This window comes from Mustela erminea, unplaced genomic scaffold (genome assembly GCF_009829155.1).
Source record: "Mustela erminea isolate mMusErm1 unplaced genomic scaffold, mMusErm1.Pri scaffold_49_arrow_ctg1, whole genome shotgun sequence".
In the NCBI taxonomy this organism is placed as follows: Eukaryota; Metazoa; Chordata; class Mammalia; order Carnivora; family Mustelidae; genus Mustela; species Mustela erminea.
Window position 1 is genome coordinate 35,619 of NW_022476409.1, and position 17,428 is coordinate 53,046.

The window sequence follows — 17,428 nt, forward strand, 5'->3', positions numbered from 1 at the left end:
CTCCCAGCTCTTACGTCCGAATCCTGCTGAGGAGGAAGTCAAGGCTCCGAAGCCCAGATCACACAGCTAAAAACCCTGACCTCCATTCCAGGGTTCTTACTTAGCTTTGAATTGTCTCCATTCTGCTCTGCTGGGGGTGGGGGTGGGGGAACCCGGGGTGGGGGGACCCTGCTCCCTGGAGCCCGTTATGTGCCAGGTGCAGGCAGGTCATTTAATCATCCCAGCACTCCTGGGTTGGGGGCTTTTTCAGTTGTCCCTTCTTCAGATCAAAGGCCCCAAGTCTTACAGGTCAAGGCCCTACAGCCAGGAGGAAGGGTCAGTGCTCCAAACGAGTGTATCTGTGTGTTTTTCAGCAACTGTGTGGGCCGTATGTCTTCATCATCTTCACTGTGCTCCTGGTTCTCTTCTTCATCTTCACCTACTTCAAAGTTCCTGAGACGAAAGGCCGGACCTTTGACGAGATTGCTTCTGGTTTCCGGCAGGGGGGAGCCAGCCAAAGTGACAAGACGCCCGAGGAGCTCTTCCACCCCCTGGGGGCTGATTCCCAAGTGTGAGGCGCCCCACACTACCAGCCTGGCCTGCTCCCAGCAGCTCCAAGGATCTCTCGGAGCACAGGCAGCTGGATAAGATTTCCAAACTGACAGATTTCAGCAGAGCTGGGCCTGGGGCTCCTTCCTTCAGCCAACAAAGATGTCCAGAAGAGTATTCAGGATGTTAATGGCTCCAGGATTTTAACAAAAACAAGACTATTGCTCAGATCTATTCAGACAAGCAACAAGTTTTATAATTTTTTTATTACTGATTTTGTTACTATTTTTTTATCAGCCAGAGTCTCCTCTATCTACACCCCAGACTTCACCCTGAATGGCTCAGTACCTGAAGGTGGGGACCAAGCCCTGCCTAAACACTTGCCTTCTTCACCACGCTAATCTGTAGGGCTGGACCTATGACCAAGGACACACTAATCGAACTATGAACTATGAGGCTTCTATCCCAAGAGGTAGCTGTGGCCACTCTCTTCTGAGGCCTGGATCTCCCTGCCCTAAGTGTCAGGCTCCATTAGGGTTCGCCCTTCCTACCCAACCACTTAAAGTAATTTTGCCTTGCCTGAGACCAGTTGAGAGCACTGGAGTGCAGGGAGGAGAGGGGAAGGGCCAACTGGGCTACCAGCTTCTAGTCTCCTTTGCACTGAGGGCCAGACGATCATCACAAGAGGAGGGCCCTGGGAGGCTGAGAACCCTCTGCGCAAGAAGACCACAGACACTCCTGCCCTGCTGTGTATAGATGGAAGATATTTATATATATTTTTTGGTTGTCAATATTAAATACAGACACTAAGTTATAGTATATCTGGACAAACCAATTTGTAAATACACCACCCTACTCCTTCTGTAACTTACCTAAACAGATATAAATGGCTGGTTTTTAGAAACATGGTTTTGAAATGCTTGTGTGTTAACGGTAGGGAGATTTGGATGGAATGGGAGAGAAGCAACTGCCATAGTGACCATGACCTTTTGGACTTCTGACTCAAGATCCAGTCCCTTCCAAGCACTTCTAATCAACACCTGCTTTGTCTGTCTAGGGCCATTCCTCCCTGAATGCACCTGACCTCACTGATAGAAGCCAAGCAGGGTTGGGCCTGTACTTGGTTGGGAGACGCCTTATCACCCAGAGAAAATCTAAGCTGGCATTTGAGGCATTACTCTTTTTTTTCACATGAGAGCTGGTTTTCAGAAAATGATGTGCTAACCTTGATAGGCATTATCTTAAATGTGAGGTAGGTACTACATCTGCATTTGACAGGCCCAGAGAGGCCTGAAACCTCACAGCAAATCATTCTAGAACTCCTACTTCTAACAATTACACAACTCTTTACCCAAACTTGAGTCATCCGGTCCTACCACCACCACCAATGGGCCCAGTGAGCACTGTCAGGCTGCCTTCATTTCATTTGGAAATGCCCCCTCTGATCCAGCTTAGAGCTACTGTGGCCTCTCTGAAGACTTCTGACCCCCCCATTCCTATCCAGGAATTTCAAGAACTTCATCTCTTCCTTTCCTATCTACTCTTCCTCCTCTTAACCTACAACTCCTGATTTCTCCCTTTGGTATCAATTTTGTGGAAGTCAATTTGGTTCATCGGGGTGTTTGGCATTAAAGGTGGGCTTGGCACACAGCGGACACGTGGAGAAGAGTTGTGAAACAAAGCGCCAAGGAAATTAGTCCCTAGAGCTTCAACTGAGAACCGGGACGCGCGGGTGGGGGCTGGAATTTGCCTGTAGAAGTCTTCATAGCACGCAGAATTATGTAAAATTCCAAATTCCCTCAGGCGGAGAACGATTGTAGGCGGAATGAAGAGGGGAAAACAGGTACTTAGTAAATGTAAGTGCCTGTGGCCATCATTAGGTACAAAGAATCTGAGGCATTATCCATCCCCAAGTCACAGAGGACTGTGGTTCAGAAAAGGGTTAACCTTGCCGGAGCCTGAAGGGTTGGGGCCAGGTGTTAAGTTTGACAGAGGAAGCTTTTTGGGCCTCCAAAGACGTTCCGTTGAAAGCAGTTACCTTTATAAGCTTCGAGAGAGCCTAGAGGAGCAGTGCGAAGAGGGGCCCAGGATGCAGGGGTGAGCTCCGAGCTCTTAAAAGCTCACGGCGACACCCCTGGAGGCTGTTCCCGCTGGGTGCAAGGAAACCGTCAGGGGATGGGTGGGGAGGGAGGAGCGCACGAAAGATGACAAGTCGGTGGCGCCACCAGTCCGAGGCCCCGAAGCGGGGCAGAGCCGACAGCATCCCAAACCCGCCTCGCCCTTAGGGCTCCAGACCCGGGTGTGAAAATGCCCGAGAACCCACTCGCCTGTCCCCTGGCGTTACAGGGATCGCCCCTACGTGCCGGGCGCCGGCCATTTCCCAAAGTGCGCGGTGCGCGCAGGCGCCGGGAGCCCGGACCCGCCCCAGCCGTGGCCCACAATGCCCCGGGAGGCACGGCTTCCGTCCCCTCGACGCCTGTTCTCCCGGCCGCGCACCGGGGGTATCCGCCATCCACCCCGGACCCCAGCCCCAGTTCGCCAGGACCCGCTCGGAGGGCGCTCCTTTCGTCGCCTCGCAGAAAGGGCGGGGCTCCGCGCCGTCTCCACCAATCGGCCGCACTGTTGGCTGGCGAGGGGCGGGGGCCCAGGCCGCCACCAATCACAGCCTAGCTGCTCGAGCCCCCGTGCGGGAGCCCCTCCGAGGTCTGCGTGCGGGAAGATGTGTGTGCGCGCGGCTGGAGCGCCGGCCACCCGCGAGTGTAGCCGGGCTGGGATTCCTAGCGCGCACAAGGTGACGTGTGCGGTCTCCGACGGAAGGGGGTAAACAGATAACGAGGCTGCGCTCGGCCACCTTCTTTTCCAGGACTTAGCTCAGTTCGCTGACAGCTTGTGAGAGCCTCCATCTGATACCCTGGGCTCAAAAGCCTCCTCTCCCTGAAAACCTGCATCGGATTACCGCGCTGTGCCCCGCGGCGTGCTCTTTCCTCCATCGCTGACACAGGAGGTGGCTGTCCTTCCACCAGACTGGGGAGGCCCCTGCTAAGTCACTCCGTTGTCCCCAGGATGCCACCGCAGACTCCGCTCAGGGCTGTTGAGCGAATGAACTAGAATTTAGACTTCAGTGACGTTCTACAATCTGAGTTGTTCCAGTGCAGTTTTAGGCCAGAAAATCCAACAATTAAGCATGTATATTTAATAATAGGGAAAGAATATTAATTCTCTTCTGTGAAATCAACATTTTGAAAGCCGCCTTTCTCATCCTAGGATGTTTATTTCCTAAATCACCCACAGATCTGACCCATCCTGTCCATTGCAGTTGCTGGCCTTGCTGTTGGCTATTCATCATCTCTCTCCCAGGATCACTGCAGCATCTCATCTCATGTCATCTCATCTCACTGTTCTCTTTGCTTTCTGTCTCCTCTTATTCCCCACACTGCAAATCTTTTTTTTTTTTCTTTTTTAAGATTTTATTTTTAAGTAATCTCTATACCCAGTGTGCGGCTTTAATTCACAACCCTAAGATCGAGAGTTTCATGCTCTACTGACTGAGCCACCCAGGCGCCCCCCCCCCCCCGGGCCCCCACCACAAATCTTTCTAAAATGCACATCTGGTCATGTCTCTCTCTCCTACTTAATAATTTCCCTGGGTCCCCATTTCCCTTGGGATAATGCCCAGCTTCCTTGGTCCAGAAATTCAAGGCCATTCAGGATCAGTGCCTAGAGCTCAGATGCAGCCTCATTGCTCACCACTGCCCCCACCTCACCTAACCATCCTCTAGGCAGTGACCTCCACATACTCCTTCTCCTATGGGCCTTTGGTTTCCCTCCACTCAGATCACCCTGCCACCTATAAGTTTTGTTTTCCCCCAGGTGATACATCCCATCACGACCCTGGGGAAGCTGCTCCTTGGACATTGCTGCCAGCTAGTGGCTGTTGTGTGAACTCTTTGGGCAGGTGATAACCTCAACCTTTCAGGGGGTTCAGAGTCCTTGAGATAACCCTTCACTAGGACTGTTAAATCTACTTGGTGACCCTATCCCTGGTATCCCAGAATGACCTTTCTAAAGCAGTGTATGACCACATTATTCTATTGCTTAATACTCCCCACTATCTCATCATAAAGCCCAGATTCCTTAACCTAGCAAGCAAGATTGTTCACATTCTGGTCCTTGGAAACCTTGGCGTCCACTATGCTCCTTCAGCACTAAAGGATCCAGCCACAGTGATGTGTTCAGTGTTTCTTGAACAGCTCCTCACCTAACTAACCCAAAACTTTTTGTTCAAACTGCTTTTTCCTGGTCTGCCTTTGCTCTCTTTGAAAGGCCATTTGATCTCAAGTAGAGTAAATTAACTGTCACTTTCTCTACAACGTGTCCATTCATTCCTTCAACTGTTACTTAACTGGGCACACACTTTTTGCCAAGCTTTCTCCTAAGCAATGAGGCATCTTGGAAAGAACGTGCTATTTAGCAGAATAACCTTGAAGAAATCACCTTTCTGATCTTCTATTTCCTCATCTGTGGTGATAATAAGATGAAAGAAGATAACATATGTGTAAAGCCAGCATCAGCTGGAGTTAGTCCACATTCCCCCTTCGACCCTATTGGGAAAGTCTAGTGCTCACCATCGAGACTTCTGTGGTTTCCCAGTGATTTCTTCCATTCTCGCGGTCATCTCTGGCTCTGACATTGGATATCTCCTAAACCACCTGTTGATAGATTCCCAGTGCAGGCTGTTTCCTGTCTTGGAACTCAGATCTTTTGTTTTGCTTCATTCATTTACTGATGAATTACTGGGAGTCCGGCATTATTCCAGGGCTGGGAGTTATTAATTATAGACCTTCATGGAGCTTACATTCTGAGGGGAGAACCCAATAAGCCATCAACAAATGCATAATAAGGTATCAGATGGTGATTTGTGTTATGGGGGGAAAAGGCAGTCTAAAGAGAGAGGATGATGGATTGTGAGAGTAGGCGTAGATAGGTAAGTTTTTAGATGAGATAATTTGCGTGTCTCCCAAGGGAGTGATATTTAAACACAGATGAGGGAGGGAGAGAGAAAATCATATACATGCCTGGGGGAAAAAACCTTCTAAGTCAAGGTACAGCAATTTCTGAGGTGCAGGGGCGGGCCGTGTTTGGCCTCCAGCAAGGAGGTCAAGACCACTGGACTAGGGTGACAAGTAGACGTGGTCAAAGAGGTGACAGACAGCTAGATTGTGTCGAGCCTTTAGATCACATGAGAAGTTTTTTTTAAAAAAGGTTTTTATTTATTTATTTGATAGACACAGATCACAAGTAGGCAGAGAGGCAGGCAGAGAGAGAGGGGGAAGCGGGCTCCCCGCTGAGCAAAGAGCCCAACAAGGGACTCGATCCCAGGACCCTGAGATCATGACCTGAGCCGAAGGCAGAGGCCTAACCCACTGAGCCACCCAGGTGCCCCAGAACTTTTGTTTCTAAATGTAAGATGAGACTTCCCTGTTTTGGTATTTTGTGTCAATTGTAGTCGACAGTTATGGTCAGCAGGTTAGTTTTCACGGGTTGGTGAGCAGATCCAACCTCCTGTGGCGTATTTTACAACTTTGAGGAGACCAACACAGCTCTCCTCATTTCAACATATATAGTTTTCTGTAATAAAAATACAGTTGTGAGGTTACAACAACCCATGAAAGGTAGTTATGAAATGAACTTCTATTAAAAGAATTTCACTGCCTTTCCTCATAAGGGGTCTTCAGAATTCAGTTGCTCTCTATGACAGAAAGAAGTATGAAGGATAAAGATAGATTTAACTTAAACTTTGTAAACACTGGCAAGTAAATATTCTCTCACCATTTTCCTTTCTTTCTAAGCAGAGGATAGAAGATTTTTTAGTGTTTTGTATTTCAAAAGCGCTTGTGGTGACAGGCTGCACTCAAAGTTTCTCATGAAGTATCACTGATACTTGGGCCTAAGGTTTAAAATCTAATTTTAAACAAGGTATATGAAAGTGTTCAAGGCTTATAATTTATTTCCACACCACTTTATGCAGATTGTGATGTAATTTACAGTGTGTCTCAGTTCCCTTGCCCCAGCCTTGTTAACATTTGACCTTGACATCTGGTTCTCAGTGGCAGATCCTTAAGGAGCATGAGGATAAGGGATGGAAGTACAGGCTCGGGGGCCATATCGCCCAGACACAAACCCCCATCAGTTTTTATTGTCTTTTTACAGAGGTGAGAGTAGAAGCTAAGACAAGGAACACAGGTAAGAATACTTACCCCAGGGATGTCTGGGTAGCTCAGTCAGTTAAGTGCCTGCCTTTGGCTGAGGTCATGGTCCCAGAGATCTGGGATCAAGTCCTGCACTGGGTTCCTTGCTCAGCGGGGAGTCTGCTTCTTCTCCCTCTGTTGCTCCCCTCTTTATGCTTGCTTGATTGCTCTCTCTCTCTCTCTCTCTCAGACAAATAAATATATAAAGATGTTTAAAAAATATATACTTACCCCAGAGATCTGCAAGGATTAGGTAAGACCAAGTGATATACTCTTCATGTAGAGTTTGGTCAGAGAAATGATAAAAAATAGGAACTATTATCATTTCCCAACACTTTCTTTCTTCATCCATATCATATCTTTGAGTTCTCCTTTCTGTTCACCTAGATTATAGCTAGCTAATCCTCCCAACTAAATTCCAACTGAGAGGAAGCCAAGGTGAGTATGGGCTTCTCTCCTTTCTCTGCTTGGCGGTTACATATGTGTATGGCCACAGTGATCCCTGGTAGCCTAGTTTCTATCTTTAATACCAATAGCAGCTGGTGTTTAGATAATGAGTACTATTTGTCAAGCACTGTTCTTTTTTTTTTTTTTTTTTAAGATCTTATTTGTTTATTTGAGAGAGAACACTAGCATGGGGGAACAGCAGAAGGAGATGGAGAAGCAGGCTTTCCAGTGAGCAGGGATCCCAATGCAGGACTCCATCCCAGAACCAAGAGACCATGACCTGAGTCAAAGGCAGATGCACAACCATTGGAGCCACCCAGGCACCCCTGTCAAAACACTGTTCTAAATCTATGACGTCTATTAATACATCAGATCTTTAGAAACACCCCACCGGGTAGATACTATTATGATTATGCCGATTGTTTAGATGAGGCAGCTGCAGCTGGGCTGCCAACAGATCTACACTCTCTTAATCAGCCTCCCACTTCCGTCATGGTTGAGCTGCCTCCTCTGAAATCCAATCAAGAGGAAAAACTGGCCTTATCTCCCATCACTCTGCTCAATAAAGAGGCAGTTTTTATTTCCATTTATTGCTGAACAAATTGAGACCTAAAAAAGTCAAGCAGTTCCTTTCTTGTCAGGCCATCATCCTGGGAGGTGGGGATGGGCAGTGCTATGCTTTCTGCCTAGTTCGACTGCTTATGTATGTGAAGTGTGGTGGCTGAGAACGTGACTGACTTTGACATAGGAAGCACAGAACTTTAAATAATGCTACATAGGATTCTGTGACCTCCCTTAGACTGCATTTTTTTAATTTATGAAAAGAAGATAATAACATATATCACTACAGAGTCATTATGAGTATTGGAGGCTTATGGTAGGTACCAGGCTCACATCAAGTGCTCATTAAATGGTTACTATAATAATAATTATTATATTACTATATAGCCACCTTGTGCTGGATTTCTTAAAAACCACTTAGATCAAAAGCAACTGGGTCAAAAATCTATAAGGTCGTCCTTTCATTCTTTGGGCAATAGGTGCTGGAGCTTAGGCAAACTTTAGCCTTTCATTTTATTCTTTCAAAAATCATGTCTAACTCTGAGATGTATCTTCCGAGGCAAGCTCTAGAAGGGATATTTCAAGTCAAGTCCTTTATGGGAAAATATTTCTTGTTCTCTTGAGTGTAAACTGAAACACCTCCACAACCAAGTCCACTTCCTCCATACTCTTCCTGTTTTAGTTCTCGTCTCAGATCTGGGGTTAGCAGTCCTCCCTGCTGGATAGCCTTGGTGACTACACACTGTGGAAGGAATACCTACCCTGTCATTTAAGAGTACCTATCCTCTGTAGTCACTGACTTGCTTTTTCTCACAGCCTTACCTCCTGCTAATACCCCTAGTAATCTGTAAACGTTTTTGCTTTCAAGTCTATTTTGTCCGATATTAGGAGAGCTATCATTACTACCCTTTGGCTACTGTTTGTGTGGAATATCTTTTTCGGTCTTTTCACTTTCAATCTGCTTGCTGCTTGTGTCTTTGGATCGAAAGTGAGTCTTTGGTAGACAGCATCTTAGTTGAGTCAAGTGTTTTTATCCATTCTGCCAGTCTGTCTTTTGATTGGAGAATTTAATCCATTTACTTGTAAAGTAATTACCAATTAGGAGGGATTTACTTCAGCCATTTTGCCACTTGTTTTCTATATGCCCAATAGCAGTTGTCTCTTGTTTTCTGTATTACTGTTTTCTCTTGTGTTTAGTTAACTTTTTAAATGTTTAAATTCCTTTCTCTTTTCCTTTTGTTTATATTCTGTAACTGTTTTCTTTGTGGCTACCATGGGGATTGTATTGAACATCCTAAAGTTTTAACACTCTAATTTGAACTTATAGCAGTTTAATAAGATACAAAAACTCTGTCCATTTTCATTTCTATCCCCACCCCTTTTGGTTGCTAATGCCACAAAATTATATCTTTATACATTGTGTGCCCCCCAAACATAAACTTTTAAAATTCTTCTAAATTCTTTAGTCTCTTAAATTATGTCAGAAACAAAATTTGGAGTTATAAATCAAAGTTACAGTAACGCCAGCTTTTAAACCAATAATCAGGGTTTTTTTTTTAATGTATTATATTCTTTATTTTTTAAAAAAAGATTTTATTTATTTATGACAGAGAGAGAGAGGGAACACAAGCACGGGGGACCTGGAGAGGGAGAAGCAGGCTCTCCACTGAGCAAGGATCCCAATATGGGGCTCAGTCCCAAGATTCTTGGATCATGACTTGAGCTGAAGGCAGACCTTTTATGACTTAGCTACCCAGGCACTCCTATTTTTTAAATTTTTACTTGTTTCTTTAGCCTCATGAATACACTTCTAGGCACATGTATATTTTATGTTTATAAAAATGTTTTATTTAAATTCAGTTTAGTTAATATATACTGTATTATTTTAGGGGTAGAATTTAGTGATTCATCAGTTACATATAACACGGTCATTTCATCAGATGCTCTCCTTAATGCAAATTATGTAGGAAACACCAAGTGTAGTTATAAACCACTGTTAACAGTAATACTAATTGTTATAATTACCAGGTATTTACTTTTATTGAGATTTCTATTTCTGTATATGGCTTCAAGTTACTCTCTGGTATCCTTTAATTCCATCTTGCAGGACATCTTTGAGAGTTTCTTGCAGTTCAGATCTAGTGGCCTCAAATTCCTTCAGCTTTTGTTTATCAGGGAATGTCTTAATTTTCCTTCCCTTTTGAAAGACATTTTTGCCACATACAGATCCTGGTTGACAGGTTTTTGGTTGGTTGGTTGGTTGGTTTTTTTGGAACACTTTGAATGTGTTAGGCTACTGTCTTCTGGCCTCCGAAGTTTCTGATGAGAAACTGCTTATGATCTTATTGAGGATCCCTTGTATTTGATGATTTGTTTCTCTCTTGCTGCTTCTAAGATTCTCTCTTTGTCTTGGTCTTTTGAAAGTTTGATCCTAATGTCTCTCAATGTGGTCTCTTTGAGTTCATTTTACTTGGAGTTCTGGCGCGTCTTAGATGTTTATATTCATATCTTTCATCAAATTTGGGAAGTTTTCAGCCATTATTTCTTCAGATATTTTCTCCGTCCCTTTTTTTTTCTCTTTCCTTTCTGGGATGCCCACGATGCCTATGTTGGTCCAGTTGATGATGTCTCACATACACTGCACAATCTCTACTCTAGGCCCAAGTGTTTGTGGTTGAGTTGACTCTTCCTCAAACATGGAATCAATTCCAGGCACAGCCAATTAAAGCATCACATTTCCCCAGACACAGTGATTGGTTCCAGATTAGACCCTTAAGCTAGTTAGAGTTAATGAGATGCAATGATTCTTTGGGGGGAACATTTGGGAGAGAGGCAGGCACATTTTTTTAGCTGTACTTGAGCCCAGAGGCTCAAGTTCCAAAGTCACCTGAATTTTTAGGGGTGTGGTCACAGGGAAGCCATATGTACACTGGTTAAGAGCACAAGCTTTAGAGCCAGGCAGGCATGGTGTTAATTGCTGCTGTCTGAAACTTTCTGAACTTCAGTTCTTCATTCGTTAAATATATATAATAATAGCATCAGTGTGATTTTTTTTTCAGGTCCGAGGGCAGATTTTGTGTACAGAAAAGACTCTAAGCATCTTGGCTTTTAAATTAATATTACACTTATTCATCTATAAACTGAAAACTTGGTTTTATTTAAGTCTTAAAAGTTTAATTTGCAACTATACTACTCTATTGAAAAATTTATTGGATCTATATAAAAATATTAATTAAGTTGGGGCACCTAGTTGGTGCAGTTGGTTGAACATCTGGGACTCTTGGTTTTGGTTCAGGTTGTGATCTCAGGACCATGGGATCTGGCCCTGCATTGGACTCCATGCCTGTGGAGCAGAGTCTGCTTAAGATTCTGTCTCCTTCTCCCTTACACCCCCCCCACACTCTCTAATAAATAAGAAAATCTTTAATATATTATATATATTATATCTATAATATATATTATATCTATATATATTATATACATATACATATACATATACATATATATTGTATCTATATACATACATATATGTATATAGATATGATATATATCTATATATACATATATGTATGTATATAGATTAGGTTGGGGCATCTGGGTGGTCATATATTATATATATATATATATATATATATATATATATGTGTGTGTATATATATATATATATATATGAGGTTGGGGCACCTGGGTGGTTCAGTCAGTTATGCATCCAACTATTGGTTTTGGCTCAGGTCATGATCTCAGGTTCGTGATTGAGAGTCTCTGCCTCTGCCTCTCCCTCTGCCATTCCCCCTGCTCTCTTTCTCTCTCTCAAATAAATAAATAAAATCTTTAAAAGTATGTATTAATTAGTTTTAAAGGGATATTTTAATATTGTCAAGTAACAGGCAGAACAATCTAAACTCTTTTTTTTTAAAGACTTTTTAAAAAAGATTTTATTTATTTATTGGACAGAGAGTGAGAGCACAAGCAGGAGAGCAGCAGGCAGAGAGAGAGGGAGAAGCAGGCTTCCTGCAGAGCCTTGAGCCTGATGCAGGGATTGATCCCAGGACCCTGGGATCATGATGTGAGCCAAAGGCAGGCGCTCAACCAACTGAGCCACCCAGACAGCCCACGATCTAAACTCTTAAACAATTAATCCCATTTTAAAATTTATAATATGTAATTCCATTAAGCATTTTTTAAGTAATCTCTACTCTCAACATAGGGCTGAAATCCACAACCCTGAGATCAAGAGTCACATGCTCTTTCAACTGAGCCCGCCAGGTGATGCATCCCCCCCATCAAACATTTTAAACTGTATTTGTAAATTCCATGTATTCTATTTTCATTTTATACCCTTCATATGCCTGATCAATCTAGTTTCCATCCCTAGCGAGCAAGTCCTTCCCAAGTACTTGTCAAAAATTTGTTATATATATGTATATGTAACATAAATCTAGTAGATCTGGTTTTCATATATTCCAGTACTATTCTATTTCCAAACTTAAATTATCTTACACCCATAGACTAATCTACCAGATTCTGCAATATGCCATATTATTTCAAAATTATGACACACACATATTTTAAACACAAAAGTATAAATATGATAGGTTTGATTTATCATTTATCTCTATTTTTAATTTTAAGCCTTTTCTTTTTTTTTTTTTTAAAGATTTTATTTATTTGTCATAGAGAGAGAAGCGAGAGCAAGCACAGGCAGACAGAGTGGCAGGCAGAGGCAGAGGGAGAAGCAGGCTCCCCGCCAAGCAAGGAGCCCAATGTGGGACTCGATCCCAGGATGCTGGGATCATGACCTGAGCCGAAGGCAGCCGCTTAACCAACTGAGCCACCCAGGCGTCCCAATTTTAAGCCTTTTCTAATGTTAAAGCCACTTGATCACTGAGAAAGAAGGTCTAACATCTCTAGGAAGTTCAGATTACTGGGTCAACAATTCACAACCATTATAGAGTTACCATCTGGGAGGGTGACCTTGAGGTGACCAGCTCAGCAGTTCATGGCTCTGATACAGTTACCTTCTTAGGAAGGCTGAGGTTGACATTTTAAGCAGAGGCTATTGGGTTGACAATTTATTAACACAGTAAGGTCATTATCAGTCAGAGATTCAACACTGGGAAGCAGGACCTGAGCTTTGCAGGCTTCCAAGATGATTCAACCTGAGCCACATGTGGATACAGTGACCCCTTCTTATAGTTGCCATCACAGGGGACTTTTGTCCATACCCTTCTCCTGGGTTCAAATTACATCCTTCCGTAATTCATCTGATCGAAATTTGCAACCTCATGCAGGTTGCAAGAAAGGAAACTTCTGTCTCAATTTGAGTGAATTCTTGAGTGCTCTTAAGATATTTTAATTCTGGGGATGCCTGGGTGGCTCAGTCATTAAGGGTCTGCCTTTCGGTCCTGGGATGGAGCCAGCCATGTGTTGGGCTTCCTGCTCGGTGGGGAGCCTGCTTCTCCCTCTTCCATTCCCTGTGCTTCTGTTCTCTCTCTCACTATGTCTCTCTGTCAAATAAATAAATAAAATGTTTTTTTAAAAAAAGATATTTTAATTCTGTTGTTCTTTCGAAGCTGAGGCCTTTCCACCCTTCTTCCACGGTTCGGATGTTATTAGTCTGGGCACAGCCTGGGCATTAGGGTTTTTCAAAGCTCCTTCAAAGATTCTAACATACAACCAAGGTTGAGAACCACTGTTGTTGTAACCACTGTTATACCCTCTCCTCTAGCTCTAAAGACATGTTACTTTTAATGCACTGGATCTTCTCATTCCTCTCTTTGTCCGCTTCAAGTTGTATTGGTGGCAATAAAGTTATAATATAAAATGTGGTTATAACTTAGGGCCCTAGGATTAGTTAGTCTTTAGTGAATTTCTTACCTCCTCTGCCCTAGTGTCATCAGCTGTAAGATGGGGATAATAATTGTACCTATACAATTGTATCTCCTAGAGTTTTTTAAAAAGTAGGATTGCGTGTATTATAAATGTAATGCTTACTGAACAGAATCTACACATATTAAGTGCTCAGTAAATGTTAGCTCTTCTCATTTTTTATGCAAATGGTGATATAGCCTGCATATAAATCTCTTCCTTTCCAATCCTCATACTTCTGCCTTCATTCTCTGGTCTTATTGTATTGGTCAGCACCTCCAGTATCATGCCGAGCATTAATGGTGATAGAAGTGCCCCATCTTATTGGCCTGCTTAGTTAACCAATGTTTAAAGAAATGCTTCTAAGGTTTAGAAGCTTACTCATAATTTTTTAAAATTTTATTTATTTGACACAGAGAGAGTGAGCACAAGCAGGGGGAGCAGCAGAGGGGGAAGGAGAAGCAGACTCTCTGCTGAGCAGGGAGCCCCATGTAAGGCTCGATCCTGGGACCCTGAGATCATGACCCAAGCCAAAGGCAGACGCCTAACCATCCAAGCCAACCAGGTGCCCCTTAGTCATACTTTAAAGTATAAGTTCTGATAGAGATATTGCCATAGATGCTCTTTTTATTTTAAGGAACTTCTCTTATTTTTTAAGGGGTACTGGGTTTATTTATTAAAAATATTTTTATTTATTTATTTGAGACGAAAGAGAGCACAAGCAGGGGGAGGAGTAGAGGGAGAGAGAGAAGCAGACTCCTGGCTGAGTGGGGGCCTTAAATGGGGCTCAATCTCAGGACTTTGAGGTCATGACCTGAGCCCAAGTCAGGTGCTTAACCAACTGAGCCACCCAGGCACCCCAGGGGCACTGAATTTTATTGCATGTTTTCCTTGCATCAAGGGAGATGATCATATGGTTTTACACCTCCTTTAATCTATCAAGGTGGTTTCCATTTTTGAAAGGATAGCATTGATCAAAGGGGGGAAATTGAGACGGGAAATTGTTACAAGGTGGACGAGGGTTAGGAAAGTATTCTCTAAACCGAGAAGGCCCTTTGAAACCCAAAAACAATGCAAACCACTCCCTACCGTTTATACAGTTCTAGCCAGGGTGACTTACTGACAAGAGGATTAGGCAAACAGACAAACAAACACTGCACAGCTCTTTTTTGCCCACTCTTGATCTTAAGCCACAGCTTTTACAGCGTGAGAGGCATTGTGGTGAGGTCAAAGGGTAATGCTATCTATAGTGGCCCCACCTGCGTGCCTGAAGATCTCTACTGGTTATCTCAAGTGGGGCCTTCTGTGCACCAGTCCTTTCTACTAGTTATCTAACACAGTGCCTTATGGTCGATCACTGTTGGGAATATCAGGGCATACATGAACCTCCACGGGGGCCTGGAACATGTAGGCTCTAGGGAGGTCATCAAATGGACATGAGCAAGATGGAGGGCCAAGGATGGAGTCAGTGTCGTCAGCACTCCTACAAAAATGTACTGTACAGGAGGAGAGAGAAACCAAGGTTAACTAGAAAAAATAAAACTAAGTCAGTAAATTCAGGAGAAACTATTCCGATTAGTCAGACCTTATGAAGAGAGAGAAGAGAAACAAGCACAGATTATGGAATGTTTCCATTTTTATGACCACAAAAGTGAGGATTTCAAGAACACAGTGGGTGATGAACCAATTGGGATTAAAGCTATAGTAATGGCTGCACTGGATTTCTTCTATCCCTTGCTGCCCTTGCCTCTGTCCAATTGCGTTAGATACATTTTTTAGTTTTTTTTGGTTTTGCTTTTCTCCCCAATTTTTATTTTGAAAAATAATCCCCCCAAAAGGTAAAATTATAGTATAACAAATTAATAGTTTATCCAATGCCTAGATTCACTAATTATTACCATTTGGTCACATTTTATTTATCTAAGTACCCATCTATATATTTTTGTCTTTTTTGCTGAACCATTTGAAAGTTCCAGACATCATGAGATTTCATACCAGAATATTTCAGTATGTAACTCTTTTTTTTTTTTTTTTTTTTAAGTAGGCTCCTTGCCCAGCATGGAGTCCAACATGGGGCTTGAACTCATGACCCTGAGATCAAGACCTGAGCTGAGATCAAGAGCCAGATGCTTCGCTGACTGAGCCACCCAGGTGCCCCTACATGTGACTCTTTAAGAACATGAGCATTCTCCTACATGTCTCTGATACCATTATCACATCTAAGAAATAACATTAATACGATGATATCTAATATACAATATTAAATGTCTTCAGTTGTCCTCCTTGCTTTCTTGGTAACTTTTTTCCTCATTTGATCAAGGTTCCATTTAAGGATCCCATATTGCCTTTGGTTGTCAAGCCTTATTTATTTATTTATTTTTAAGGATTTTATCTATTTGACAGAGAGAGATTACAAGTGGGCAGAGAGGCAGGCAGTGAGAGAGAGAGAGGAAGAAGCAGGCTCCCTGCTGAGCAGAGCGCCGATGCGGGACTCGATCCCAGAACCCTGAGATCATGACCGGAGCTGAAGGCAGAGGCTTAACCCACTGAGCCACTCAGGTGCCCCAAGCCTTTTTTAGTATCCTTTAATCTTTATTTTAATCACACACACACACACACACACACACACACACACACATGCTGGGCACGTGTGCATTATATATACAAAGTCCTTCATGCCAATAATATTTTCTGAAAAGTCCAGGGAAGTTATCGTTTGGAATGTCCCACAATCTTGATTTGGTCATTTGCCCACACAATTAGATTCAGGCTCATCGTTCTTGGCAAAAATACTATGTGCATGATCTTTGCTTCCCAGTACCTCACATCATAGTTTTTCTCTTACAGGCGATGGTGAGTTTGGTCACTTGGTTCAGGTGATATCCATCAGATCTCCATTTTAAGAGTTCCTCTTTGTAGGGCGCCTGGGTGGCTCAGTGGGTTAAGCCGCTGCCTTCGGCTCAGGTCATGATCCCAGGGTCCTGGGATCGAGGCCCGCATCGGGCTCTCTGCTCAGCGGGGAGCCTGCTTCCTCCTCTCTCTCTGCCTGCCTCTCTGCCTGCTTGTGATCTCTCTCTGTCAAATAAATAAATAAAATCTTTAAAAAAAAAAAAAAAAAAAAAAGAGTTCCTCTTTGTAGTTAGTCGAGTAACCCGCAGAGTGATACTTGGGAACCGCATAAATACCCTGTCCGGCAAACATCGTTCATCCAGTGCCTTTAACATCCACGGGTGACCCTCACCTGAATCCGTCCATTACACTGATGACGGTAAAACGGTGATCCTCCGAAGTAATACTACCACGTACAAATGAAATAAACGGAAATTAAAAATTAGCAATTAGCTCTGCTTAGGAAGATCTGGGGAAGCACAAGGGATTTTTGCAGAGGCTTGTCATGTCATGAAAGAAAATATTATCTTGAGCCTTTTTACTCAAGAGAGCTTCGGGGTTCCAGATCCATAAAACAGCCATTTCTCCTGGTGACTTCGGTCTGGTCAGTTTAAGTTAGTGAATCATGCAGTTGCTTACCTGTTTTATCTGTGTGTGGAAATCATTAGTGTTTTCGTATGAATGAGCCCAGATGTTCACTCCCGGGTCCTCCGTATAATGGGGCCTCGTCACAGTAACCATACTGGCTGACTGCCGCGGTGGTGCTCCTTGCCTGCTCGGAAGAAGTAGTGGGACCGGGATAGGAAGCCAAAAGCAGAGACGGTTTCTAATTTCCAAAAAACCCTTACATTCCCTGAATAAGCTGTACTTTGGCTGCAATACCTTAT

General features: G+C 43.4%; 1 protein-coding gene across 2 annotated transcripts in view; it reads left to right on the top strand.

The window, feature by feature from the left end:
* The window catches only part of SLC2A1 (solute carrier family 2 member 1), a 28,611-nt gene extending 27,179 nt beyond the window's left edge, over positions 1–1,432 (top strand). For both annotated transcript variants that reach the window (XM_032332008.1, XM_032332007.1), the window contains one exon: positions 354–1,432. In XM_032332008.1, coding sequence (XP_032187899.1) covers positions 354–554 — 201 coding nt within the window. In that variant the 3' untranslated portion in view covers positions 555–1,432. The remainder of the gene's footprint in view (positions 1–353) is intronic.
* Positions 1,433–17,428: the final 15,996 nt, after the last annotated feature.